The sequence below is a fragment of the Macaca mulatta genome, chromosome 1, assembly GCF_049350105.2.
Source record: "Macaca mulatta isolate MMU2019108-1 chromosome 1, T2T-MMU8v2.0, whole genome shotgun sequence".
Lineage (NCBI taxonomy): Eukaryota > Metazoa > Chordata > Mammalia > Primates > Cercopithecidae > Macaca > Macaca mulatta.
In genome coordinates, this window is record NC_133406.1 from 139,796,655 (window position 1) to 139,823,985 (window position 27,331).

Below are 27,331 nucleotides of genomic sequence, written 5' to 3' on the forward strand. Positions count from 1 at the left end.
CATCATTCTTTTAAGCTAAAGTATAACCGCTCATTTTTCAGCACTTCTTAATCAGTTATTACCTCTAGGATTGGCAACTAAAGTAATTCATTCCTCAGCAGGCTCAAATCCTCTTATTCATTTCAGATGCTAAGAGTTTACTTACGGCATCTTCCTATGAAATTCATGATCATTTCTTTATGAATTCACACATGATCATGATCATTAAAACTGGAAAGGAATAATTACATTTAAATTAGAAATAACTAATTATATGGAAAAGAATGCTATTCTAAAGAGAGCCATCAGTCGGGCATAGTGGCTCACATCCATAATCCCTGCACTTTGGGAAGTCAACGTGGGAGGACTGATTGAGCCCAGGAGTTCAAAACCAGCCTGGGCAACATAGTGAGACCCTGTCTCTACAAAAAATTAAAAATTAAAATTAAAATAAAATAGGGTCAACCCAGCATAAAAAGAAAAAAAAATGAAGTTTCAGTAAAAGATATCACTAATGAATAGTATTTCAGAGCTGGACCTAGATCTACCAGTACTAACTTCATCTTCTCATTTTATTAATGAGTACATTGAGATATGTTCTAACATTCTAAGAAGAAAGGATTGTATCCTACAGTTTAAATCTCTCTATCTCTTGGGCTGAGGCTAGACAAAAAGTTAATGAATGAAAGGCTATGGGAATAAATAAATGAGTGAATAAATAAGTATTCTTCTAAATAATGGTCATAAAGCTAGTTAGTGGCAGAGTCAGAAATAAAACCCAGTTCTCCTCCTTTTTTCTTCTGTGGTAACTTCTTGGGTAAATTCATAAGTTGTATCTACATTAGCAGTTTAGTTAGTTGTCAGGAGAACAGCAATCTTACCAAAATCACTGAGTGACCTTAATTGTGTTTTTCTTTTTCCCATTATGCTTTAAGACATGCAAACAAAAGAAAAGAATGAAAAGTGCCAAGTGGGATGTCATAAGAAAATTGCACTGTAGCCAGATCACACATAGAAAATGACAGAAAAAGGGTAGGCAGAGATGGCTCTGTGATTTTCTTCTCACTCTCACCTGATCTAAGAGATATAAAAGGTACAAAGTTAGAATGCATTAGCTGTCAAATCAACAATATTCTATTAGAGGCACACACTTCTCTTAACAATGGAGCCATTTTATAACCACAGGCTGACATGGTCCACAACCAGGGGAACAAGAGGTAGAAAAGATCAAGGACAGGCTATAATGTGATAATGGGGACAATATACTTACTCTTCCAGAAAGTGCTGTTGGGGTCCTATAATAGAACCTGGCCGGCATATTCTAATCCAAGCAATTATTTCAGCGTGTGTAAACCTGTAGTGTTTCATTACATAACAGGCTATCAATGTCCCTGTTCTTCCAAGACCAGCTGTAAGAGAGGGAAACAGAATAAGAAATATAAAGTCTAGCAAATGCTCCCACAAAAACACTGAAATCAAACCTTGCCCAGAAACTGCTCTGCATTCAAGTGTGATATTATCATCAACAGCTAATAAACATAACTGCTATCATGTAAAACTCATTTTTTCTTTAAACAATGGAAAGGGCAAAATGAAGCTGCCATAGATTTGGGGGCAAGAAAGTGATGGGACAAAAAGCAAATGGGTCTGGCAGCAGCATCACTGGCTGGATTGGAAAAGCCAGAGATGAAAGCAAGAGAGATGAGATGGAAGGCAGGGGCAGGGAAGCAAGGATGGCTGAAGGAGGTTGGGATGAGGATGGAAAGGGATGAGGCCGAGCAAATGCAATAAAGAGGAAAAGATGAATTAGAAATCCATTAGGACTGGGTCACAGGGAAAGTTATAGGTAAGTGACATTTCTGACCTAGAAAACTGGTACAATGTTGACTTCATCCATGAAAACATTTAGTTAGAAAAAGAAATAAGGAAAAAAAAAATGTGTGTATGTGCATGTGTGTGTGTGTGTGTGTAAAACAAAACAAAGTAGGGGAACGTTGATAGTTTCATTTTTTACATGTTCAAGAATCTTTTGCTTTTGAGGGGACCTTTGTCAGCATTCCCTGACCAAACAATAAAGGTGGTTTTCTCTTATCTCCCAGTACTTGGGAGCACACAGTACTTCAGCAAATCTAAGACTACTGTTGTGTAGCATCTAAGTTCCACTAAGAAAGAAAAAAATTAAACTATGACACGCTCTCAATTTTAAGATGAATTCTAATTTCAGAAATGTAAAAATGTGAAAAAGGTATGTCTTTAAATCAGTGTTCCTCAACCTTTTTTACAGTATTGTTCCTTCCAGGAGCCTCTTTAGATATTTTATTCCTAATCAATCCAAATGAAATTTCACTGTCACAGATAGACTGCATATCTGTTTATGTAAATCTGTGCTTTATAAAAGGAAAAAAAAAAAGTTTTTCATCTCACCAAAACAACAATTTTGTCCCCTTGGGGGCAATATTCTTGGATTGAGAATATATATTGAAAATGCAAATTAAAGGACAATCAATCTGATGTCTACAGATGCCTGACATTTCCTTCCCATTAACCCTTCCTTTTTTTTTTTTTTTTTTTAGACTGAGTTTCGCTGCTGTTGCCCAGGCTGGAGTGCAATGGCACGATCTCGGCTTACCGCAACCTCCGCCTCCCAGGTTCAAGCGATTCTCCTGCCTCAGCCTCCCGAGTAGCTGGGATTACAGGCATGCACCACCATGCCCAGCTAATTTTGTATTTTTAGTAGAGACAGGGTTTCTCCATGTTGGTCAGTCTGGTCTCGAACTCCTGACCTCAGGTGATCTGCCCTCCTTGGCCTCCCAAAGTGCTAGGATTACAGGCATGAGCCACAGCTCCCGGCTAACCCTTCCTTTTTAAGAAGTATTCATACTCGGTTTTATTAGATGAGGTGTGTGTATGTTCTGTTTTAATCTGAAGGGACTCTTGTCCCAGATCAAACATCAATGTTCTTTAGAGGGGTGAGGTTTACTTGTGGTCTCAGTGGGGCTCCCCATTGTTTACGATTAAGAGTTCTGAGTAATTTGCCTTCTATTTCACCCAGTGCCTATCATTGTTAATTCCCTAGATGCCTGGCAAGACTACAAGCAACCGTATAAATAAAACATAGGTGACATCCTGGAGCAGAAGCCAGAGCCCAGTGAGTTTCCAGAGTTCTTCCTTCAAGTCACCAATTTGGGTGTCTATCTGGAGAGAAAAGGGCCTTCCTTATGGAGACAACACTGTCTCTCACTGCTGCCCGCTGGGCAAAGACCTGGATGGCTCCCTCACTTAAGTTCCTGTTCACACTCACAACCAAAAAGGAGGTGCAGGAAATTTTCCAATTTCTCTGAAACTAAAGCAGCTTCCCCCTTTTAAAAAAGAGTCTATAATTTTGATCTATAAAAAGAACGTACTTAGCACTCAATAGTTAGGAGCTCTTACCACAACTGAACAGAATAGGAACATTTCACTAAGTTTCTATAAAAACTTTAACAAAATTTTTAAAGCATTTGTAATTAAAGGGCTCCCTGCCACAGCATGACAAGATGTTGAAAAGTGTTCTATTTATACCAAGTCAAACACCAATTGCTTTACAGTTCCAGGCATTTTCTGAAAGCCCTATAGAACATCAATAATCACATACTGGAATATCACAATGTTGCTGTATTTTAGATTATTATTTGTGGTAGAGAATTTCAAGAATTGATAGCCATCTCTTTTATCAACCACAAAGTGAAATGCAGATATTGAAATGTAATCCCCAGCAAATTGTTTTCTAGTTTATCTCTGTATAAAATACTTTATGTTGAGACATGACATATTCATTCCCTTTTCAGTAGCTACCAAAGTTCATCTGACATAGGAAAGATTCTTTCTCCCTCCTTCTTTTAGTTCAATTAAAAGACTGAGTGCTGCTTGAATTCCCAGAAAATTAAGCTGACTTAATTAGGGCAGATGTCAAAATAATTAACAAGCCTATAGTAGATAAGTATGCTGTGAAAAGCAATAGAGCTGTAATTAAACCAAAGGTGTAATCCCTATAAAAGAACCCTCTATGTGTGTACAAGTGTGCAAGTGGAAGAAAATGAAATAACACTCTCAAAAAGACATGACCACATGTAAATGTGACCGTCCTATACAAGAACTGAATTCAATGTTAAATTGATTTAATATAAAAACATCTACAATACAGACCAGGTACGGTGGTTCACACCTGTAATTCCAGCACTTTGGGAGGCTGAGGCAGGTGGATCATCTGAGGTCAGGAGTTCAAGACCAGCCTGGCCAACATGGCAAAACCCCATCTCTACTAAAAATATAAAAAATTAGCCAGGAGTGGTGGCGGGCACCTGTAATCCCAGCTACATGGGAGGCTGAGGCAAGAGAATTGGTCAAACCCAGGAGGCAGAGGCTGCAGTGAGCCAAGATCACACTATTGCACTCCAACCTGGGTGACAGAGCGAGACTCTCTTTCTCCAAAAAAAAAAAAAAAGAGGAAAGAAAAGAAAAAAAAAGAAATCTGCAATATAAAATAAATACATATATTTTTTAAAAGGTAAACATTCACAGGTCAAGGATATAGAGAAAATATCTGTAATAAGAATGTTTAACACCAGAGAGTTTTATTTGCACAAGGTCTCTCAGGTGAGAAATACTATCAAGAAACACACTGAGTTTTAATGAAAGCTTTGCAGTTCTTCTCCTTTGAATTTGTCACTCCAAGATACAGATGGCTAATCCACAGATAAACTCTATGACATAGTAATAATAAAACTACTTGAACTAGGAAATAAGGCCAAATTAATCACAGGAAAAAAAATAATTTTTATGGCACAAAACTAAACTTTGAAAGAGAAGACAGGATTATTTCCTGCTAAACATTGATATAAATGTTCCCATTAGCTCTCAAGTTCTACTGATGTTTAAAATACGTGACATTGTGGGCTTTTTCTTGGACCTGGGCAATACTGAACAAAATGCAATGGAAAAGCAAACAGGGTGCAAATGAATCACATGGGGACAAGCCAACACACTGCCACCCCACTGTGGCCTGAAAGGAGCACCCACAAATGAGCCAGCAAGTAACACCTTCCTAACAGACTCCAAGCCAGAGACAAGATATCCCACAAAGCCAGGGCCCATCCTGCTAGCTAAGGGGGAGGTTAGGGAGGGAGAGCTCTGTCCACCCAGGAGGAGGGAGCCTGGCGTGGGGAGCCCTCCTCCAAACCCAGGCCACGTGCTGCTCATTTCCATCTCTCCGGGTCTCTGGGAAACCGCAGCTTCCCATTTCTGCTCACATGTTCACAAAGTACCTCCACCTACTCAAATCTTAAACATAGAAACAAGGGCCTACAAAACGGCATTTTAATTTCTGTCAGAACCAAAGCCATACTCGTCTGAATAAGTCAGTTACAGCAGCACTAGGCACATGAAAAGAACAGCACCCTCCCCAACACCTACTAGATGATTAGCATAAAATGAGAGGGAAACCAGGTCTAGCTCCAAAACCACGAGCACAGCACCACCCAGCGACACTAGGAGGAGCTGCGTGTGAGGAACTCAAGGCTCCAGCCCAGGGCGGCCCAAGTGATTTGTCCTCGCCGAAATCAAAGACCCAGTAAAATATCTGGAATATTTCCAGTATTATCCATACTGAAAGATCTGGAGTGGAATGGATTTTGAGCCTCCTCAAAGTCTAACAACTAAGCTTAGAGCAAATGGCATGTCATATTTTCTGAGTAGCTGACATGGGGTTGCCAGATAAAATACAGAATGCATGTTCCCTGCAATATTTGGGACACACTTATACTTTTTGTTTTAAAAGTATTCATTGTTTCTCTAACATTCAAATTTAATTAGGCAGCCTGTATTTTTATTTGCTAAATCTGGCAATCCTAAACCTTCTATACTCTGAACAACTCCTGCCCCAAAGTATCCACCTCCAGAGATCAGAGATTTGCAAAACCAACTCTTTAAGTTCATTCCAAGAGGCAGCATCACATCAGCAGCATTGTAAGCTAGCCGATTGTCCCTAGCAACAGGCATGGAAAACACTCTGCTCCATGAAGCCAAAGACTAGCAGGGGAGGGATGGGCAGAGACTGGAATGGGGGTCCAGATAACTGGGTCATAAAACAGAACCACGACAGTGCAAGAGGATGGGGAAGAGATGAGCAATTCTGAAAAAAAAACAAAGGAGAGGGGAAAACTAACAACTCCTGCCTCTTGAGGATTTCACCTGTTTAAAGGTGTTCCTGCAGCCTAAGGACACTACTACTGTAATTTCCCCTCATTGTAGTACGTGGGCCTGGAAAGGTAAGGTCTGAAAAACTGGCATATCAAGAAAGCCACACCACCATCAATTGTCCACACCCAAGCAATCATTTCTTTAAGAAGGGGTTACTAAAATGAGTTTGTGTGCCAGTTGTCTCAAATTAAAAACCTCATTGTGTTCTAAGACACGAAACAGGTTTTGTTTTGTTATTTGCTCTTCTTTGGCCTGTCCCTTCGATAAACGCAGCCACCACCACCGAGGCCTTGCACACACCTTTGCAGTGAACGGCGATGGCCCCTTCAGTGTTCTCACAGATGTTCAGGAACCTTCGCACGATGTTGTCACTGGGTGTGCTGCCATCTATGAAGAAGAGGTCATAGTGCTCGAAGCCAGCGTCTGTGAAGCGCTTTGCCTCATAAATCTTTTTGTTCAGCCTCACAACTGCAGTCACATTATGCTTTTTGAAATAAGGAAAGTAGGCTTCAGGGGCGTGAAGAGGATAACCTAAAGGAAGAAAGGAGCAGTAAGCAAAAGGCATGCATTTCATCTTCCATAACCCAGAAATACAAAACTCTCAACAATGAAGTGTGTAAATCTCAACAAAGCTTGGGAGGAAAGTGTGTTGCGTGAGAGAAAAGGTCACAGCAAGCTCCTAAAAGCATCAATCTTCATAACTGTAAGCACCATAGGAGGTTAAAAAGAAAACTTCTCTAAGTACAGGAAATATATCATTAAAGTTCAAAATCTCAACCTCTAGATTCGAATTCTGGGAGCACACTCTTCCGACTCCCAAAACAAAGGCATTCTTGAAGTACTCGAATGTGCATAACAGACCTAGAATGGTTCGTGGTGACTTTATTCTCCCTTGTGCTTTATTCGCCAATTGACAAATATTTTTCAACTACAGCTAAACCTTTTTTGCCATATGTATAGCTTTAATTTGTAGTACAATGCTCCCCAAAAGCAATTATTATTAAATACCTACTATGTACAAGTCACAATTGCATATCATTTCAAATTCTCAAAACCATCTCTTAAGAAAGGCTAACTCCACTTAACATATTAAGAAACTAAAAGAGGGGGTGTTGGGGAGATATTGGTCAAAGAAAACAAAATTTCAGTTAGAAAGGAGTATGTCCCAGAGATGTATTGTACAACATGGTGACTATAATAATTTGAAAGTCATTTAGAAAGAAGAATTTAAGTCTTCCCACCACAAAAAAAAAAATGTGAATACTTAAGTAAAACTTGACTTAGCCATTCTACAATGTATACATATTTCAAAACTTGTTGTACACCATAAATATATAATTTTTATCAATTAAAATAGAAATATTTTTTAGTTAAAAACAAAAAGAATAACTTTTGTAGATACCTCCTTTGTTTGAGGGAGGAAGATGCTCCATCTTTAAACCCCCTTTTATTTTTGAGCGGCTCCACCATCGTGTGAGTATTCCTGGGAGCTACGCAGTCAGCTGGGTTACAGACCTAGCCTTAGCTAATCAGCCAAGGCGACCACTGGGGGCGGTGGCCATTGCAGGCCTTTCTTGGCAGCTCCAAAGGTTCAGGGGACTAAGTTCCCAGCACACGATGGCCACATCTGTAACCCATTCAGGATTCACTGATCCCTAACATACCAGCTGAGTGAAATTATCTCAGTTGGAACCCATTCATGATGGTAGGTTCCAGGGGTGGTGGCAGCCAGCAAAGTGAATCAGACTGTTTCCGTGCTGTGTCCTTGGCTATATTTCCTGCTGCCTTGGATCCCTGTTATGCTAGTCAGCTCTCAGCTCCAAGCCAACTCTCTTATGTTCTGTGACACTGGGGCTGGAGTCCATATACGTCCTACATTTCCCAGACTACCTTTCTATCTGACTTCCTATTGGTTGTAAAAATGGGAGGCACTAAAGCTCAACCTGGGGAGGAGGAAGGAACTTCTTCCTGTCCTCCTGGCAGCATCACTTCAGCAGCAGAAAACAGGAAGCAGCCAGAGTTCTCAGCTTACTTTGGCTCTCATACCACCATCCTGCTGCATTCACCTCTGAGGCTGGAGCCCTCACAGTCTCCACTCCTCAGCCCCCAAATCCAAACACCAGCTGTGTGGCATTCCCTTCACAGCACCAACCTTCTGGCTCCTCCTCAGAGCTCCCAGGTTCTGCTAACTCCACTTTTGTCCCTTTCGTCCCCCCAGCCTTAAAGGTACTAGCTGTTTTCTCCAACATATTCTGGTTTCTTCAGTGTTGCCTTTTTACTTTTTAGTCTTTTTTGAAACAAACTCCTTGTATTAAATTCTTTATGTTTGAAATGCCTGGTGTGGTTCCCATTTTCCCACTTGGATCCTGTTCATCTTTTAAGCCTAGTTCTCCAGGCTTCTCTTAAAGTCTATGAGCCACCCAACATATTCCAAAAACTGCCTTTTACCAGAGTTAGACAGCCCTAACTGGTACACTTGGCCAGGTCACACAAAGGATGAAGACAGAATTGGAAGGCAGGACCAATTAATCCACAGCTCAGATATGTGATTTTCACAGGCCATGTTGCTTTTGAGCAAAGAGGTAATACAGAGCTTATTTAAAATCTTTTTTGTAGAAACAAAAACATATACAAACATGGAGAAAACATGCTTTTCTAACCGCAAAAATCAAGTCTGTTTTCCCAGTTGGTTTATTTGCTCAAATTATTTCCCTGCAACAGATTTATAGCCTAAAGCAAAAAAAGAACTGTAGTTGGCATTAAGAAATAACAGTTTTTCTGTCATGTTTGGAATAGGGAGGAGAAGGGCTCATAAACACCTGGAAAGCCTGCCCTGCGTGTGGCGGGCTGGTGAGAGCTTCTGCCTCCAGGTTGCTAGCATGCCTGGGACCGCAATTGCCTAGCCCCTTCTTCCCTGCAACAAAGGCTGCAAAAATCTCTCCTTTCACATATGAATTTCCATCATGAGTAAATGGCAGCATAGCTAATATGCCCAAATAGAATATTAAGAGAAACGATATATATCTCTTTTGAGAAAAAAACACTGGACAGAAATTGTCCAAATATGGCAACAGGGCACTGAAATAACAATAACAACAATAATTGCACCTAACATTTATCAAGCACTCACTATGTGCTAGCCACTATGCTAAGTGCTTTATGTGGATTATCTCATTAAAACCTGCAATTACTCAATTTCTGATGCCTGGAAAAGCTGGCCCATACACATACAACTAGTAACAGGTACAGCCAGTATTCCAGTCCTGACAGATTCCAACACCCGTGCTGGGGCTAATTTCAAGTAAGATTCAACTTGATTCTATCTGTTAAGGCTCCAAATAAGAGAACATGATATGAGCATGAGCGGTTAGAGTTGGTGAGCAGGTTTTACAAAAACCCGTAAAACTGTTTAGAATAAATTATAAAACAGTGGAAACGTCCTATGACCTGTGAACAACTGTGTGTGGCTTTTACGGATGTACGTGGGTGCTTTTTGTGAGACTGGTTTTAGCAATGTGTATAATATGCCGACCCAGAGCTGATGGAGCCTTCATCCGACCCTTACTCCATCTGGCCACAAGATGGTGCGCCGGCATCACTGAACCACAACAAAGTCGTGGAGGTGAGCTGACCAAACACATGAACAGGGTATCAGAGTCAAAAGAGATTTCTTTATTCATCTCTTCCCAGGCCCTCATTTCAAAGTTCGAAAACTGACGAACAGCAGAGTCAAATGACTAGTCCGCTCAGTCATTATTAAAAGTAAAAACTACAAAATGAGCAGGCAAATGTAGAAAGACATAAAATCTGTTGATTAGGCTAGTTAACGATAAAAATGTAACCATAATACCTGCTATCTAATAAACGCCTCTTATGTGTGCCCGATACTCTGCAAGGCACTTCATATAACATCTCTAATCCTCACTAGGTGCCTGCAGTGAGCATCATATTTCTCCCACTGTGATATACAAGAAAACTGATGCTCAAAGAAGTTGTGGAACTCACTGAAGCTCACGCAGCCAAAAAGGAATGGAACCAGGCTTCAGCCTGCCCAGGCTCTTTACTAAACAGGACACTGGGCTTCTCTCTTTAAAGGAGCAGGCTAATGCCTCGAATTGTTGGGATTCTCAGTCTGAAGCTATCTTTCTGTGTGTGTAAGTGTGTGTGTGTGTGTGTGTTTAAATGGAAGTGAGAATGACAGTGACACTTAAGAGACATTTTTACAGAAAATCTGAAATCCAAAGTATCTGTTTCATTCTGTTGTTATCCATCACTTATCAATTCAAAATTGTTTAACAAAAAAAAAAGTAGGGTTCTTCTCTTCCCCACTGTCAAAACAATGTGAATCAAAATGGCTAAAAGAAACTCCTAGTGTTCCCTGTTGACACAAACACACACTTAAGGCTCTTATAATACATTCTGCCCAGATCCCAAGATTTTACAGCTTCCTTTAGCTACCTCCTAGCAACAGCTTTTTGATCATTTCTTTAAAACCTCAGCTTTTCTACTAACGAGCCTCTAAAATGACTTTCAGCCTCCTCAGAAAAACAAAGGTTTCTCAATTCAAAAAAAAAAAGAAAATTACCAAGATGTCACTGTAATTGGATCAGGTTTCTTAATTCCATCACAAAATTATTTTCTCAACTTCAAAAAGAATTTATAAAGTTAAAGTCCTTTACAAAAAAATATAGTGAAGCTTCTAGTGAATATCAGATCTTAAAATGGAAATTCCAGTAAAATAGCAGTATTTTACCAATGGCAGCCTTAAATGAAATTGTTCTAGGCATCATAAAAGCTAACAAAGATAAAATAAATGTACTTTCAGACTTTTTTATGTCAATATGAGAGGGCACAATATATGCATAGAATAAAATACGCATATAGAGCAATATCTTAAAGTGATTATTTCTTGATTATGTTTTTAATTATTGCTTAAACTTTCTAGAGTGAGTGTGTACATCCTCTGTAATAAAATTTAAAAGAACACAGAATTCAGAATTAAATAGACCAATGTTTGAATCCACACGCCAACAATTACTGGCCTATGAACCTGGACGAGTTAGGTAATTCCTGTACGCCTCCAGCTTCTTTTCCATAAAATAGATCCCACCTGCTCCAGAGGGTTGTTCTGATCATTAAATAGATGATGTGTGTGCAAGAGACTTAGCACCCTTCCTGGCAGGTAAGTGAATGGTAGCTATAATTTTTCCCCATATTAAATACAGGACCAAAAAATGTTTTAAATATTTTTGACACTTACAACTTATATACAAAATATGCATATCCTTCTATCTAGTGATTGATTCTATTTCTAACAATTTAGAGAAGAAACTACAGCTGCAAAAAGATGTATGAACATCTATGCCAACCACAGCAGTTTTTAAAAAGTGAAAAACTGTTCATCTGGTTAAATAGATGATGAAATTTAAAAAGAAAAAAAAGAATAAGAATAAGTGAAAAACAACCTAGATCTCATTCAAAAATAAATTAACAGGCTGGGCTCAGTGGCTTAAATCTGTAATGCTAGTGCTTTGGGAGGCAGGAGGATCGCATGAGCCCAGGAGTTCAAGATCAGCCTGGGCAACATAGAGACCTCATCTCTACTAAAAATTAAAAAAAAAAAAAAAAAAAAAAAAAAAAAAAAACCTGCCAGGTATGGTGGGACGTGCCTTGTAGTCCCAGCTTCTTGGGAGGCTGAGGCAGGAAGATCATTTGAGGACAGGAGTTCAAGGTTGCAATGAGCTATGATCACACCATTGCACTCCAGCTTGGGCAACAAAGCAAGAGCCTGTCTCTAAAAAAACAAAAGCAAAAACCAAAAATAAATTAACACAATATGGCACAGTCATATGGTAGAATAATATGCAATGCAATCATGGAAAATGATTACATGGATCTACATTTACTGCTATAGAAAGAAGTCGTGATATGTTAAGGGAAGAAACCTGGCTGTAAGATAGTAACTATGTTATGATCCCACTTTTGTTAAAAAAAAATAATAATAATATTTTCAGCCAGGCGCGGTGGCTCAAGCCTGTAATCCCAGCACTTTGGGAGGCCGAGGCAGGCGGATCATGAGGTCAGGAGATCAAGACCATCCTGGCTAACACGGTGAAACCCTGTCTCTACTAAAAAATACAAAAAAACTAGCTGGGCGAGGTGGCGGGTGCCTGTAGTCCCAGCTACTGGGGAGGCTGAGGCAGGAGAATGGCGTAAATCTGGGAGGCGAAGCTTGCAGTGAGCCAAGATCCGGCCACTGCACTCCAGCCCGGGCAACAGAGCGAGACTCTGTCTCAAAAAAAGTAAATAAATAAATAATAAAATTAATATTTTTAAAACGCATGTATCCATAGAATACACAATGTCTATATACATAAAAACATTTTAAATGGCTTTTACAATTATACCTCTTAATTTCTCATTAAGAAAACATAGTCAAACACATGAATCACAAATGGTGAAAGTCTTTTGACCTTGCCAAATACCCGACAACAAAACTACTACTGAAACAATATCCCTACTAACATTTCCTGGGCCTGAGTCAGGTAATTTGCACAGAAAGCAGGTTTAATCAGTCTTATCTTGAAAGGCCAACTGTCAGAAAGCAGTTTCCTCGGGTTCTCAACATGTAATTCCTAACAACCCAAAATGACAGACCAAAACAGATTATTTAGCAAGCTTATAAGTGAGAAGATCAAATTCTGGCTTCACCATCGAGGTATCCTGTTTGTGAGCTTAACTCTCTAGACCTGGATTGCCCATCCACACAGTAAAATCATGATTCAAGCAGAGTTCCCTATTAGATACGCCACAGGTATGAAAGGATAAGCATATTTATGAAAGCTCAAATTATAAAACCTAAATGCATAAATAACAATGTGCAATGGAACTACATTCTAGAATATTACGATTAAAGAAAAATAAATCTTTTTTTTTTTTTTAAGAGACAGGGTTTTGCCATGTTGCCCAGGCTGGCCTTGAACTCCTGGCCTCAAGCAATCCTCCCACCTCGGCCTTCCAAAGTGCTGGGATTGCAGGCACATGCCATCATGCCCAGCTGAAGAATAAATCTAGACGAGGGGTTTCAAGTTAGGTTCCCTCAGAACACTTGTATTCCACCTCTATGATCAGATAGAGAGAGAGAAAAGGGTGGGGAGTAGGGCGGGAAGCTATTCTGTTCATGGATATTTTTCAATTTTATGTACTTCTCTTATAAATTATTCTTGAACCTCTGTTGTCTATCATTACTTGTCTTCTAGGGAATGTTAGTAGATAGAAAAAATTAGTAAGTAGAAAATATGTATTAATGGGAAAACTTGCATAGCTGATCATGTTTTATTCAAAAGGTTTATTTTTAGTTTTGCTTTTATTTTTTTCCTAAATATGTATGCCCATGGCAATGAAAATGCTGCAAACAAGTAGTTTAACCACTGTCAGCCGGAAAATTGTACCTAGTTGTCACAATGGAACTAAGTGTATCAGTGTAGTGGCAATGTTTAGGAGCCCTCCTCTGGTTTGGAGTACTAGTTCTGTCTATTACTTTGTTACCTTGGGCAAATTCCCTACTAATAAGGCTCAGTTTACTCCTCCCTAAAATGGAGATAACAATATCTATATCTCATAGAGTTGAGTGTTAAAAGAGATAATGCTGTAATTTATGTAATTAACACCTAAGTATTCAATAAATGACACACTGTCTTCACCATCATTATTCAACATGGTGTTACCCAAAGAATACCTTCATGTGTAGCACTCTACCAACAAATAAATCTGAGAACCACTGAAAGAATACAGCAATCTGCTTATAAGTTTGACCAGTTTGTTTCTCAGATTCTTCTCTAATAATTGGGGGTCAGGTAAAGTGAACATCCTATTTATGGCAAGCTAAAAATTTGTTAAGTTCTAAAACAGTGATTATAGCTCCACCTACTGGAAGTACAATATTTAACACACTAGTCACCACTGTTCAATTTTTTAAATTGTGAATAAATATTCTTTGGAGAATATTACCAAAGAAAATAATTATCTGAGGAAGTTAAGAAACTTAGAAAGATAAATCAAAATAAATGTTTGGATGGTAAAGGAAAAAAAAACCTACCATTTTCAATTTTGCTTTTAGGATGTGGTCCACTAAATGCTAAAAATTTTCCTGGAACAATCCAGTTGAAGTCACCATTTTCAACTCGCTGGCAGAATTTTGTAAGAAAAGAGAAGAAAAATATTTTATAATTCTTATACAATTTAGGAAACCCTTACAAATTAAACCGCTTTTCACTCTTAGTACTAATTAGACATACATGTAGACAAATATAGCTTAAAATAAAAACATGCACCTGATTCTCAAAATGCTATTTTGGAATTCAGTCTACTTTAGAAAAACTTGTGTCTAGACTGTATGAAACATTCAGAAACTTTTATTTACGGCAGAGGTATTTTGCATAAAATGTTTGTTTCCCAGCCACTCTGCAAAGAAATGAAATGAAAACAAACATTGCTTGTCCTAGCAATAAATAAGAGAAAATGGGAAATATGAATACTTTCCATGACTGTAGTAAACGTGTTTTAAACAACGAAAAAAAATCTGTAAATATCAAGCTCATGATGAATACACTTCCAATTTTTTTTTCTCTTTTTATAGAGCTGATATCTCTTGTCAATGCCGATTTTTAGAGGGGGAAATGGCAAAAGGCAGGAGCGAGGGATACTGGCACATCCATTCCACAAACCAGAGTCAGACAAGCTGTACTCTGAGGGCTAACAAGACTCAGACAAGTGACATACACAGAGTCAGGTGCTCCTCCACTCCAGCTAATGAGACACCTTGCAGGAAAGCCAACTGGACACAGCTGATCTTCCAATTGAATTTTCATCTCTCTTTTTAAAATGTTGACTTTCTAAATTAAGTTAACTCCTATGAAACCAAAAAAACATGCTTGTTGGCTGACTTTGAGCACCAGTTACCAGCCTCTAGTCTATACATGCTAAGAGATCCTCAGAAAAGGCTGAAAGACCAAGAAAGTGGCCAAGCACCTTCCCATGGCTCCATCATCTCCCCCATTTTCTTCCCTTCCCCATGTGCCTTTGAACCATGGGACACTGGGGCATGAGTAAGGTTACCCCAAATTTTGCAGTCATTGGGAGGCATTTGTGCAATTCATCACAAAATACATGTATCACCTCTTTACTTACGCTGTCTTTACCACCACCACCCCCTCCCCACCTACCCCTACCCTTGCCTCCTCATCTCCATCCTCAGGGCAGGGAAGCAATGTTGTTCTCTTCACTGGGCCATCCATTACTATTCATATAAAAAGCTTTCTCCCCCATTACATGGCAAGGACCTTAATAGTACAAAATTGACCCAAATATAGACTCTGTACTCTACCATAAGTACACAATAAATATTCGTTAAACAAATTGGAATATGGCCATCAAAAAAAACTGCAGCCACTACTTTAACTACTTAAATTGCCCATTATCATTTCCATGAAAATCAAAACTTGGTTATAAAATATAATTGTCATTTTTTAAATGCAGATGTTTCTTCCCAGTTACAAAAAGTTATATGTGACACTGTGCATACCATTTTATAAACATCTGAACTGCATTTAATCTAATTGTAATAAACATAATATCTCCAGCCGGGCGCAGTGTCTCACGCCTGTAATCCCAGCACTTTGGGAAGCCAAGGTGGGTGAATCACCTGAGCTCAGGAGTTCAAGACCACCCAGGGCAACATGGTGAAACTTCGTCTCTACTAAAAATACAAAAAAATTAACTGGGTATGGTGGTGTGTGCCTGTAGTTCCAGCTACTTGGGAGGCTGAAGCAGGAGAATTGCTTGAGCCCCAGAGACGAAGGTTGCAGTGAGCTGAGTTCGTACCACTGCACTCCAGCTTGGGCCACAGTGAGACTCCATCTCAAAGAAAAAAAAAAAAAAAACTCCAAAAGGCCCTAAGTAAAATCTAAGTTATTTTATGAGTGTTATGAATGTTATGAATGCACATGTGAAATTAAACCTCAGGCATAGCTTCTATTTATAACAAATAAAGAATCTAATTATGGCAATTAAACATTTGCTTGTTTAATAAAAGTCTCAAATTAATTATCCAATATCTCTCAAGTAATTATTAAGCTTAAAATAGTATTTGAAAATCCAAGAATAAAGGTATGCACTAATCATCAAGAGACTAAAACCAATTCTTTATGAACAATAAAAGAAAACAGGTTCTACAATCACTATTTCTGTATCCTTGACCATCAACCAAGTAGGTTAGATAAATACACTGTGCAATATCTCTTATTTGGATTACAGAAATCCATTTGGTTAAATAGCAACCTTTTATAATTAATCATATGGAGAGAGGCAAGGGACTCCCTAAGATACATTCATTCACAGAACCAAAAGAATATGTTTGCAAATCCTCCTACTCATAAAGATAAATAGATAATATTGGGTTATATTCAGCAGCCAGGATAAGGTTGATGGAATAAACAAAAAAGATTAGGTCTTAGATCTAAATCTGAGAAAAAAATTAATAAGAAAGTTATAGCTTTTTACCAACCTAATATAATATATGCTTACTGTGGTAGTCTTCCAAAGTTAATATTTGTGCCTTTATTCCTAGTGAATGACACAAATGTCAATATTTATCAATAACAAAATACTTTATATGACACAAATTGGTTTTTCTAATTAAACACACACATACACTTCAAAGAAATCTAGATCAGACAGGAACTTAAGGTACTTTCCAACCCTACCACATTTTATAAACAAATATCTAAGCAACGATGAGGCAAGAGTATGATTTCACCACTTCTGATCTAAAGCCTACTACCTACCAAATACTATGCAAAAAAAAGACAGATGTTCTTCACTGTAAGAAAAACCCAAAATAAAAAAATCTGAATTCCTCAAAGTGATACATTTAGGTGTTGTTATTCACTGTGCCGTAGGATTCTCCAGTCTACAAAAGATTCACAGCTTTCTTTTGAATAGTTCACTCTCTTGGTGCACTCAAAATATAATTTGACTAAAAAACGTGAATTTTTTACAATTCTTTTTTCTTTTTTTTTTTTGGAGATGGAGTCTCACTGTGTCACCCAGGCTGGAGTGCAATAGTGCAATCTCAGCTCACTGCAACCTCTGCCTCACGGGTTCAAGCGATTCTCCTGCTTTAGCCTCCCAAGTAGCTGGGATTACAGGTACAAGCCACCAAGCCCAACTAATTTTTTCATATTTTTAGTAGAGATCAGGTTTCACCATGTTGGCCAGGCTGATCTTGAACTCCTGACCTCGTGATCCACCCACCTCAGCCTCCCAAAGTGCTGGGATTACAGGCATGAGCCACTGCGCCCGGCCAATTTTTATGATTTCTACAAAATGCATCTGTGACTCTAAAATAGTCGTCACAAATATATTTTTCAGTCCAAACACTGAAAACTATTTGACCTTTTTACTACTGTAATAAACCTACAGTAATATAGAAAAAATGGTCTTTGAGGTTGACGATTACAAGATTGATTCCCTTTATCAACAGATGTGTTTTCTAGGAAAACATGCAGAACAGTTTTGAAGCGCAATTCAACATTCATTTAAACATTTGCTGAGCCTTTATTATATATCTAGGACTGTAATGTAGCGTCAAACATGAAACAATACAAAGCATTCTCTGTGCTTTTACAGAGTCCAAAGGCAAGTGGGAATGACAAATAACAGTAACAAAAATGGCAGCAAATATGTGGATACCACTGACTCTTTGTTAAGCACTACTGTATTCTATACAACTTAATTCTCATAGCAACCCTACGAGGTAGGTGTTATTCTCATTTCCATTTTATCCATTAAAGAAAAAGTCACATTACACTTTGTAAGTGTGATACTAAAAGTACATAAGAGGAATGACAGTGGCACAAAGACTATTTTGAAATTTAATAAGGTAGAACCACAATGGCTTTTTAAAATCCATATAAGAAGTGCCTTCTTTATATTTCCCTAACTTCTAAAACAACAAAACAGTGTTGACAGTATAGTTGTATCACATAAACGCAAACATGCTGTAAGGATGGGCACTTTATGAGCTTAAAGCAAAGTAAATATTTGAATTATTTCGTTTAAGTTGACATGCCATCTGGCTTTAAATAATAATCAAACTCTAGATTATTAATTTAGACTTGCTTTTGAGGGAGACGGTGCGGTGGAGGGAAAAAGGAGTGTCCCATGTGGATGACTCCTTCACCTCTGCTAGCATCAGCTGCACCAGAGAGACGGTAGGTTGGAAAACATGTAGGGTCCCATTCCAACAGTCCAGATCAGTGAACACTTCTGCTGGTACAACAACAGCAGGGTGCAAAACTCCTGTGCACATTTGCAGATGCCACTCCAATGCTCAAGACGCAAAGATGATTTGGAGTCAGCAGCACATACATGGTTGTTGAAACTTGGAACTGGATGCACTCAATCATACAAAGTGTGTATAACCAGAAATCATGAGGCCCTAGAGAACCCCAGCAAATCAGGGTGGGCAAAGGAAGAGAAAGGACTTGAGAGGGAGGCTGAAAAAGATGGCTAGCCATGGACGGAGAAGAAATCCAAAAGACAGCATATTATAAATCAGGGAAGGAATGCGAATTGGAGAGCGACCACAGAATAAACCAAGTAGGAAGAAGAACAAGCATAGCCACTTGGTTTTACGAACCCTTGTGTCAGCAAGAACAGTTTCAGTAGAGGCCAGACCATAATTAGTTAGGGTCGAGACTGCTCTCTTAAGAAGTTTGGAGATAAAAGAAGGAAAAGATACCAAACAATCATGAAAGAGGAAGAAAAAAAGCCATGGGGAATTGTTTAGGACAGGGTAAGTCTCAAAACATTTTATAGACTTAACCAACGTGATCTTTGAACCAGCAATGGGTGTAAGATACGGAAACACTGGGTCCCCTCACTTTTGCAATTGCAGTGGCCAGGAAGTAATTTTGCTTCCTTAAACGTGAGGATTTAGAGTGGTGTAATGAACGCTACCAGATGGCTGCAGGAGAATGCTTCTTCTAATAGTTCTTCCAATATTCAAATCACCAATGGGAGGCGCACTTCCATAACTGCTTCAGGTGGTGAGGACATGCCCACATACTCGCATTCTGGGGACTGCTTGACCCCAGTCCTATGGCAGTCCCATATTTCCAGTTCCATAATCCACCAACATGTAAAGAAGGCAGACCAAGCAGCATCCAGATTACATTTTAGTTCGCTGTACAAATTCTAATCCAAAGTCTTGAAGCATCATAACTTCAGTGTTCAACAACATTGACTCCTGCTGTTGACCCGATGTGACTTGTTGAGAGATGGGAGGCCTAACAAACTTTACTGTTTCTCAAGGTAGGTGCTAAAGAGCAATTGTTAGGACTCTACACAACCTAGTCAATCTGGAAATTTACTTACACAGTGAAGGGTGACAGAGTCAACCTGGAGATAGTCCCCAGTCACATATTAAACTAAATTGATGTTGCATACAGAACTGGTCTTAGATTAAAATATCTAGCAATCTGTATTGTAAATAAGTGACTTAGAAACAAAAAAAGTCACTCTTCCAGCATAGATTGGCTGCTGATAAAAGAAATATCATTTGAAGAAGTTATCTACCGTGGTAAATTTGTCCCTTGGAATATTACTGCAAAATCAGAATGGATTCTTAATTAACATGTTTTAGGCACTTTCCACAGAAAACAGATCATATAAAATATCTTGAAATGTGCTATACTCCTGTTTTTAGTATTTATTCACACATTTATTCATTAGTTCTTTCATTCCACAAATAATGACTGCCCACTATGAGTGTACTGTGCTACTAGGTTACTCATTCAAACAAAGAATAATAAGACACAGTTCCTGCCCAAAATTACCCACAGATACAGGAAAGACACAGATGTGTAAACAGAGTACCACACAAGGCTACATTAGAAGAGCTTCCACGGGGTTGAGAAGGACTTAACAGTCAGCCGTGTAAATACAGTGGACCAGAAAGAAGAGTTGACCGGCAGGAGGAGGGAGCAAGAGCATGTGCAAAAGCTCAGAAGGCGCCACCTGGTTAGCTGCATGGATTTGGGTATGGGAAGGGAGTGGAAAAGGACAAGGGTGGAGAAGAAGGACAAGCCCATGTCAAGAAGGGCCTTCTGTGCTATAGTAAGGAGTTTGCATTTCCTCCACACCTTTAGTCAGTGTGGAGTCCATGAAGGGGAAATGATAAAACAGGGGAATGATATAATCAGACTTAATTTTTAAAATCTACACCCTGATAGTAATGTGAAGTCTTGATCGAAGAGGCCTAAGATCCAAGAAAGACCCAATCCCAGGCATCCAGAATGAACCCATGCTTTTTCACAAACAGTTCCCAGATGGGCTACATTGTAATGTGGCCAAAATAATGTGAAATCACTTTCTAGAATAGAAATGGTCTTTCCCCAAAAGAGCACCCTTCAGGTGAAGATAGCAATAATGATAAACTGAATTGCTTGAATGTCTCAGGAACAAAATAGTCCACATTTCAGCCTGTCGTTGATCAGTGAGAAATTTTGTATCACAACTAAATTGATAAGCATAAAAATGGGGCCTTGGGGCAAGACTCAAATATGGCAACTTCTGCAGAATGAGGCACAAGAATACATGGATTCTATGATACCAGGTGACAAGAGTAAAGGCTTTAACCCTACACATGGAGAGATGATATTACTGGTAGCCTCCTAAAAAACAAAAAAGAAAAAGAAACATTGGGCCTAGCAAATATATGGAGCAAACAGGAGGCATTTAATATCTGTTCAACAAATGAACTGAAAAGCTATAAGAATGCGGCCACAAGGAGCATGGTGTGGCTACTTGACTCTCAAATAACAAATGTTCATCCGCACACCATTATTTCTGTAAAACAAAGCTTCCTAACCAGTGTGACCAGAATGGAGTTGCCTGGGCAGACTGGAACAGCCAGAGTCCCCAGGCCAGTTGCCAACAGCTATGAGCTATAATCACAGGGTGTTGAGCAAATATTATCATTTTCTCCATGTGCCATGATGAAAAAACAAAAGGAAGCCCTGTGCGGTGACTGTTGTAAAGGCAGTAACCAGTGCCTCTGTCATCAGGCCTGCAGGCCAAGTGTGGCTCTAACTTCTGTCAAGACAATGGTAAAGAAGTGGCCTGGATTTTTCACATTTAAAAGTATAGGATCAAGGCCACAATAGTTCGATATTCTGGAAAATATTCTCATAATTTTGTTTTTCACACCCAAAAAAGGAATGACTTATGGCAGGGGGCAGATAATGGCAGCTAGAAAATAGCTCAAAGAAAAAAGTCAAAGTACTTTCTCAGTTTTGAAGTCGTTTTTGAACTTTTAGTTTCACCTAATCCCCAAATAGATATTTAAGGAGACTCCTCGAAATTGCATGGGCTGAATTTTGAATGGGGTAATAAATGTAAGCCACAGTGATGAGGAACCTCCAATGTTGCCACTGAAGCACCATTTCTCTGCATTTCTTCTCCCAAACCCAACTAAGGATACTGCTACCGCATCACACTTCCATCATCAAACATGGCAAGCTTTCTGGTAAACAGTGGAAAGCCCTTTGGGACAAGCAAAATAACAAACTAAAGACACAACTTCAAATTCTCTCTGATAAATAACAACTGCTTACCAGTAGCATCTTGAACGATCACTGGTGTTTGGGCAACATCTTGTTTGGTAAGGACAGCTACCCCCCAAAAAAATAGAAGAAAGCTGACTGAAGGTAGACTCTGCATATGGGTGCCACTTCCAGGTCTTACAAGCAGAGTATTAGACTATACTAGCATTAACCATTAAACTTTACTATTGAAGAGCATAGTTCCTCACATACCTACAGCTACATAATTTAATTGAATGTTCAAGCTCTATCATCTTCATTATTTTTCCCTAGGATAAAAGGTCAACTTTTATTTTTCTGAACTAGATTTGAAATGGCTAGATTTCAAAGGAGTAAAAGTTCTCAAGGTTCTCAAAGTATGTATTCTTTGAGAATACCTTAAGAAGCTGTTGGAGAAGCATAAATGTTTTGACACTGATTCTTAGAGGAAGGTTTTAGACCATCGTCTCACAGTTACTTTTCTGGACTTTCCCAGCATACCTGCCCAAATTTCATGTCTGATTGGGGCAAATGTAAGGACAACAGCTTGGTAAAGGACCTGGAAAGACCACATTTTGGAAGATACTTTTGCAAGATGGAAGCCAGCACCTGGTGTTGTTTATCAATACTTAATACAATGGGCCATTTTTAAGTCACACGAAAATAAAGCAAGAGCCTGAGGTATCTCACCTCGAGCTTTCGAAATAGAACGGGGCTTTGAAATTAACTCTCATGTGAACAACAGATCACATGGAGCAAGGAGATATAACCTAGGCTTCACGTCATACTGATGGACTACGACAGTACATTGGCTAGCCTGTCCTTGCAGAATCCACACTCTAGCTACATGTGGCTACTATGCACTTGAAATATAGCTAGTCTAAATTAAGATATGCTATAGTATAAACTACACACTGGAGGCCAGGCGTAGTGGCTCACACTTGAAATCCCAGGACTTTGGAAAGACAAGATGGGCGGACTGCTTGAGCCCAGGAGTTTAAGACCAGCCTGGGCAACATGGCGAAACCCCATCTCTACAAAAAATACAAAAATTAGCGGGACAACGTGGCATACACCTGTGGTCCCAGCTACTCTGGAGGCTGAGGTGGGAGGATGGCTTGAGCCCAGGGGGTCAAGGCTACAGTAAGCCTAGGTTGCACCACTGCACTCCAGCCTAGGTGACACAGCGAGACCCTGTCTCAAAAAAATATAATAAATAAAAGAAATAAACTACACACTAGGCTTCCAAGGCTTAATTCAAAAAAAATGTAAAATACATACATCAATAATTTTTATAGTGCTTACATGTTAAATGCTATTTTAGGTATATTAGTAAATATGTAAACAACATATTTACAACAAGTAAAATGTATTATTTATTTCACTTTCATATTTCTATTGGACAGCACTGCTTTAGACCCTGGAATTGCAGGAGGAAGATGGATATAACCTTTTGCAGGATAGGCAGAGGTTTATCTGTAGACTTTACACAAGTGTTTCCCAAATTCTGTTGACCTCATCACTAGAAGCATTTATAAGTAGCACTCTTTCTGTAAGATTCCCCTTTAATCTCACATAGAGATACAGTCTTACTGGTTTAGGCTTTTTGTTGTTGTTGGGTGTTTTGGGGTTTTTTTGTTGTTTTTTTTTTGTTTTTTTTTTTTTGAGCCATATCATTTACTAAACATACTTTAGTAAAGAAGTGCCTTTGAAAAGTTGCATCTTGAACATCCCCTAATCATCTAAGGTTCACAGTCTCACCAACTGCTGTCAACAATGAAATTTTGCTTTGAAAACTACACTGCCTTCATTGGAATACTGACTTTACTGGAGCTAATAAAATGTATGAATTCAGCTATTCCACAAGTTCACCAAATATCATACTCACTAGAACAGGGCAAACAGCAAGAGAAATCTGACAGGAAATGACTGGGCCCACAGATTGTCAGAAAAGAGTTCCTTTATTCATTTATTCCTTCAGCAAACATTTAAGAAATCAAGAAATTAAAATTTAAGAAATACCTACCACCTGCCAATCACAATAGTGGTTTTCTATTTTACAGGCTTTATAAAAGAATAGATAAATCACTCTCAAAAAAAGAAATTGTTTGACAACATTTTCCAAATGTTCACCAAAACTGACTGCTCCCCTCCCATCACCTAAATGGTTGTTGTCAAGGTGAAAGCATGACTACCTTCTTGTCAGATTTTTGTTTGTTTGGCTGGTTTGTTTGCAAGAATAAAATTGTACTGTCTGCTTAAGGTTTTTCAAGATTTTTTTCAACTAACCCTCAGCATCACCATTAAAGTTAGAGAAAAAGGAAGGAAGGAATAAATAAAAATTCCACTAGTTTTCTCCTTGAATTGCTCCTTCTTCTCTCTCACCCCTTCCAACCCCCTCCCACCTCCGTCTCTGCTTTAATTGGCTTTAGTGTTTGGCTGTATATTTAATAATTAATACAATAGGCCATTTGCATTCTTCATGCTCATATACATGGGGCAGAGATCCAGGTTTTGGGGGGCTCTGAAACTTACCTAATTTGAGGGTCCAACCTAGAATAAAAAATTATTAACACAAAATTGGGTATAGGACTGTAAAAGGTGCCCATACAAGTTGGGGGTTGAGGTTCTCTAAAATTTAAGCTTCGTTAGTTTCAAAGTAAGTCACCTCTGGTCATATAATGTAGATACCTACATGTGTGGGCTAGGGAGCGTCTTACTATCATTTGTTTTATTACAAAGATGGATTTTATTAAAGCACTCTTCCATATCCTTTCTTTTCAACAAACATTATAGAAATCATTCCAAGATAACTGGTATAGCTCAATTCATTTTTTAAAATGACTGCATAACATTCAATGATTCAGATGTACTACAAGTTATCTGACCTTCTTTCTTATAAGTATATATTCCCTTTGTTTCTAATTTTGGGATTTTAGAGGAGAATGGGTTTTTTTTTTGTCACTACTAAAAATGCTTTTATGGTATTTTTAAAAACACTCTTTGGGTTTTTTTCATAAATTGCATTAAATGTATTAATTTTGGGAAAAGTAGCAGCTTTATGATGTTAAATCTTTCTATCCAAGAACAAAGTATCTGTTTTTCTATTTGGTCATAATTCCATCCATAGGGAATTTGCAACCTAATAAGGAAAATAAGGCTTGTACGCAAATAGCCATGATGTAAGAAAAATGGAAAGTACAAATTGTAACACATGAAATTGGCCGGGGGTGGGGCAGGAGTACTCCAGAGCCGAGATCTAATCTGTGCAGGATTTTAACACAAACGAAATGGAGGAGGGGGAGGTTCAAGGGATGGGGATCTGGGAAAAAGCAAGCTCAACCAGGCAACAGGGATATTCAAGAAACAGTAACTAAGCAGTTCAGAGGAGCTGGAACACAGAGTACGTACAGTGAAGAAACAGGAGATGCGGCTAGGAGGGTAGGCTGGAGCTCATCACAGCTAAGAATGCCAGGACAGGAGAGTTTATCCTCATTTCAGCAGGGCAATGGGAGAAACAGCCAGTTTGCAGCCAAGAACAAGACAAGCAAGATGAGAACCCTATTTTAGGATCACTCAGGTGTGTGTAAGGCAGCCTGGGAGGAGAAGGGCCGAGCTCAGTTAGAGAACTATTAAAACGAAAGGTCCACAGGAAAAGACGTGAGACCTGAGTCAGAGGGAAGGAAGTGAGAACAGAGAGGAAAGACAGATATAATTAATACATCCTGTGGCACCAGTAGAAGTGATCCAAATACTCACTAGGTTAGGGAGGAAAACAAAGCAATGTTTCTAGCCTTGAGCCTGGGTGCTCAGTAGGATGGTAATGCGGTAACACACACAAAGCAGAGGACCATGTTTGGGTAAAAGATGATCAGTTTATTTTCAGATATGTTGCATTTAACATGGAAACAGAATATCCAAATAGCCATATTCTAGACTAGGGCCCCAAATGTGAGGGCTGTCCTTATCATACTAAGGATAGAGATAAATCGTATTACTCCTCTGGGGAAACCCAACAGATGAATTCACGTTCCAAGAATGTTGAACCTACTCACATTGTACAGGCTTCTCATCTTTCAGAAAAAGTTAACGACCTCTAGACTCCTTATCCTACTGTTCTTCAATATCTCCTTATAGCACAACCCAGCTTGGAGATAGCCTTTGCCTACATTTTGAGCGGTCAAGACATTAATCAAAAGTTTTGTAATGATGCCACAGGGAAAAAACATTCAGCCAACTTTTAGAACTAAGTAAATTCAGCCATATTTCAAAATAAAATTTATACAATCAAAAATGTTATAAGGCGGCTGGGCATGGTTGCTTATGCGTGTAATCCCAGCACTTTGGGAGGCCAAGGCAGGAGGATCACTTGAGCTCAGGAGTTCAAGATCAGCCTGGGCAACATGGTGAAATCCTGTTTTAAAAAAAAAAATTAGCCAGGCATGGTGGCATACACCTGTAATTCTAGTTACTTGGAAGGCTGAGGTAGGAGGACGGTTTGAGCCTGGGGAGGCAGAGGTTGCAGGGATCCAAGATTGTGCCACTGCATTCCAGTCTGGAGAAAAGAGCTAGACGCTGCCTCAAAAATAAATAAATAAATGGTACAAATTGTTTTATTTTAAATAAAATCTGATTTCTAAAATAAAAGTAACATAATTTTACTACCCTACTTAGATTTTTCTTATAAATTTAAGGTGCAAAGGGATTGTCAATAAATATTTGATGACAGAATATATATAGACATGTTGTTTTCCCAAAATAAAATTTTGATGACTCCTGATTCAAAGGAAATAACCAAGGCTGAAAGGACAAAACTGACCACTATGGAAAACTCCAGAATGCTTTTATTTAGCACCCAATCAATTTGCGTGTGACGGGGGAAAAAAAATTAATCAACATGAAATTATGTTTTGTAAAAAAAATTTAAATGTACAAACCTCATAATGTTCATATTCATCCACATCAAACGTCTCAAAGTCAAAAAATCCATGTTGTAATCCCTAAAAGCAGAATTTGAATTAGTTTTTCCACGCTAAATTGATAAACTCTACTCATCATTTCTGGAACTCCTACTTGCAGAAATGATCCTCACTAATCTGAAGAGATCGCTTAAACCTTTGATTTTTAATGCATATCTAGAAATCTTTTTATAACACTGGTTATACTGCATTAAGACTGTCTTAGAAGTGGAACCAAATAAACACTTAGAATAACATGAAAAAAAGCCCCACAAAAGATGCCTTGATTTCTAATTTACATCAGTTTTGTATGTAAAATTATATGTATAAAAAATGAAACAAAACAAATTCATATTTAGAAATTGTTGGGAACTAGACATAACTATAACAGAATATATCATAGTGATTAACTTCTTTGTTAGGAGAAGAAAAATCAATTACTCTTATGAGTTTCTGTTTTCCTTTTATCATATGAGATATTTAGCCCCCCAAAAACCCTGCATTTTTTACCTT

The 27,331-nt window shown here is 38.6% G+C and overlaps 1 protein-coding gene across 7 annotated transcripts in view; it reads right to left on the reverse strand.

Moving 5' to 3' along the window:
* Positions 1-27,331, reverse strand: part of CDC14A (cell division cycle 14A) — a 164,677-nt gene that overhangs the window by 50,138 nt on the left and 87,208 nt on the right. For all 7 annotated transcript variants that reach the window (XM_077952391.1, XM_015145931.3, XM_077952398.1 and 4 more), the window contains 4 exons: positions 26,798-26,860; positions 14,315-14,402; positions 6,517-6,747; positions 1,250-1,388 (listed from right to left, as the gene is read on the reverse strand). In XM_077952391.1, coding sequence (XP_077808517.1) covers positions 1,250-1,388; positions 6,517-6,747; positions 14,315-14,402; positions 26,798-26,860 — 521 coding nt within the window. The remainder of the gene's footprint in view (positions 1-1,249; positions 1,389-6,516; positions 6,748-14,314; positions 14,403-26,797; positions 26,861-27,331) is intronic.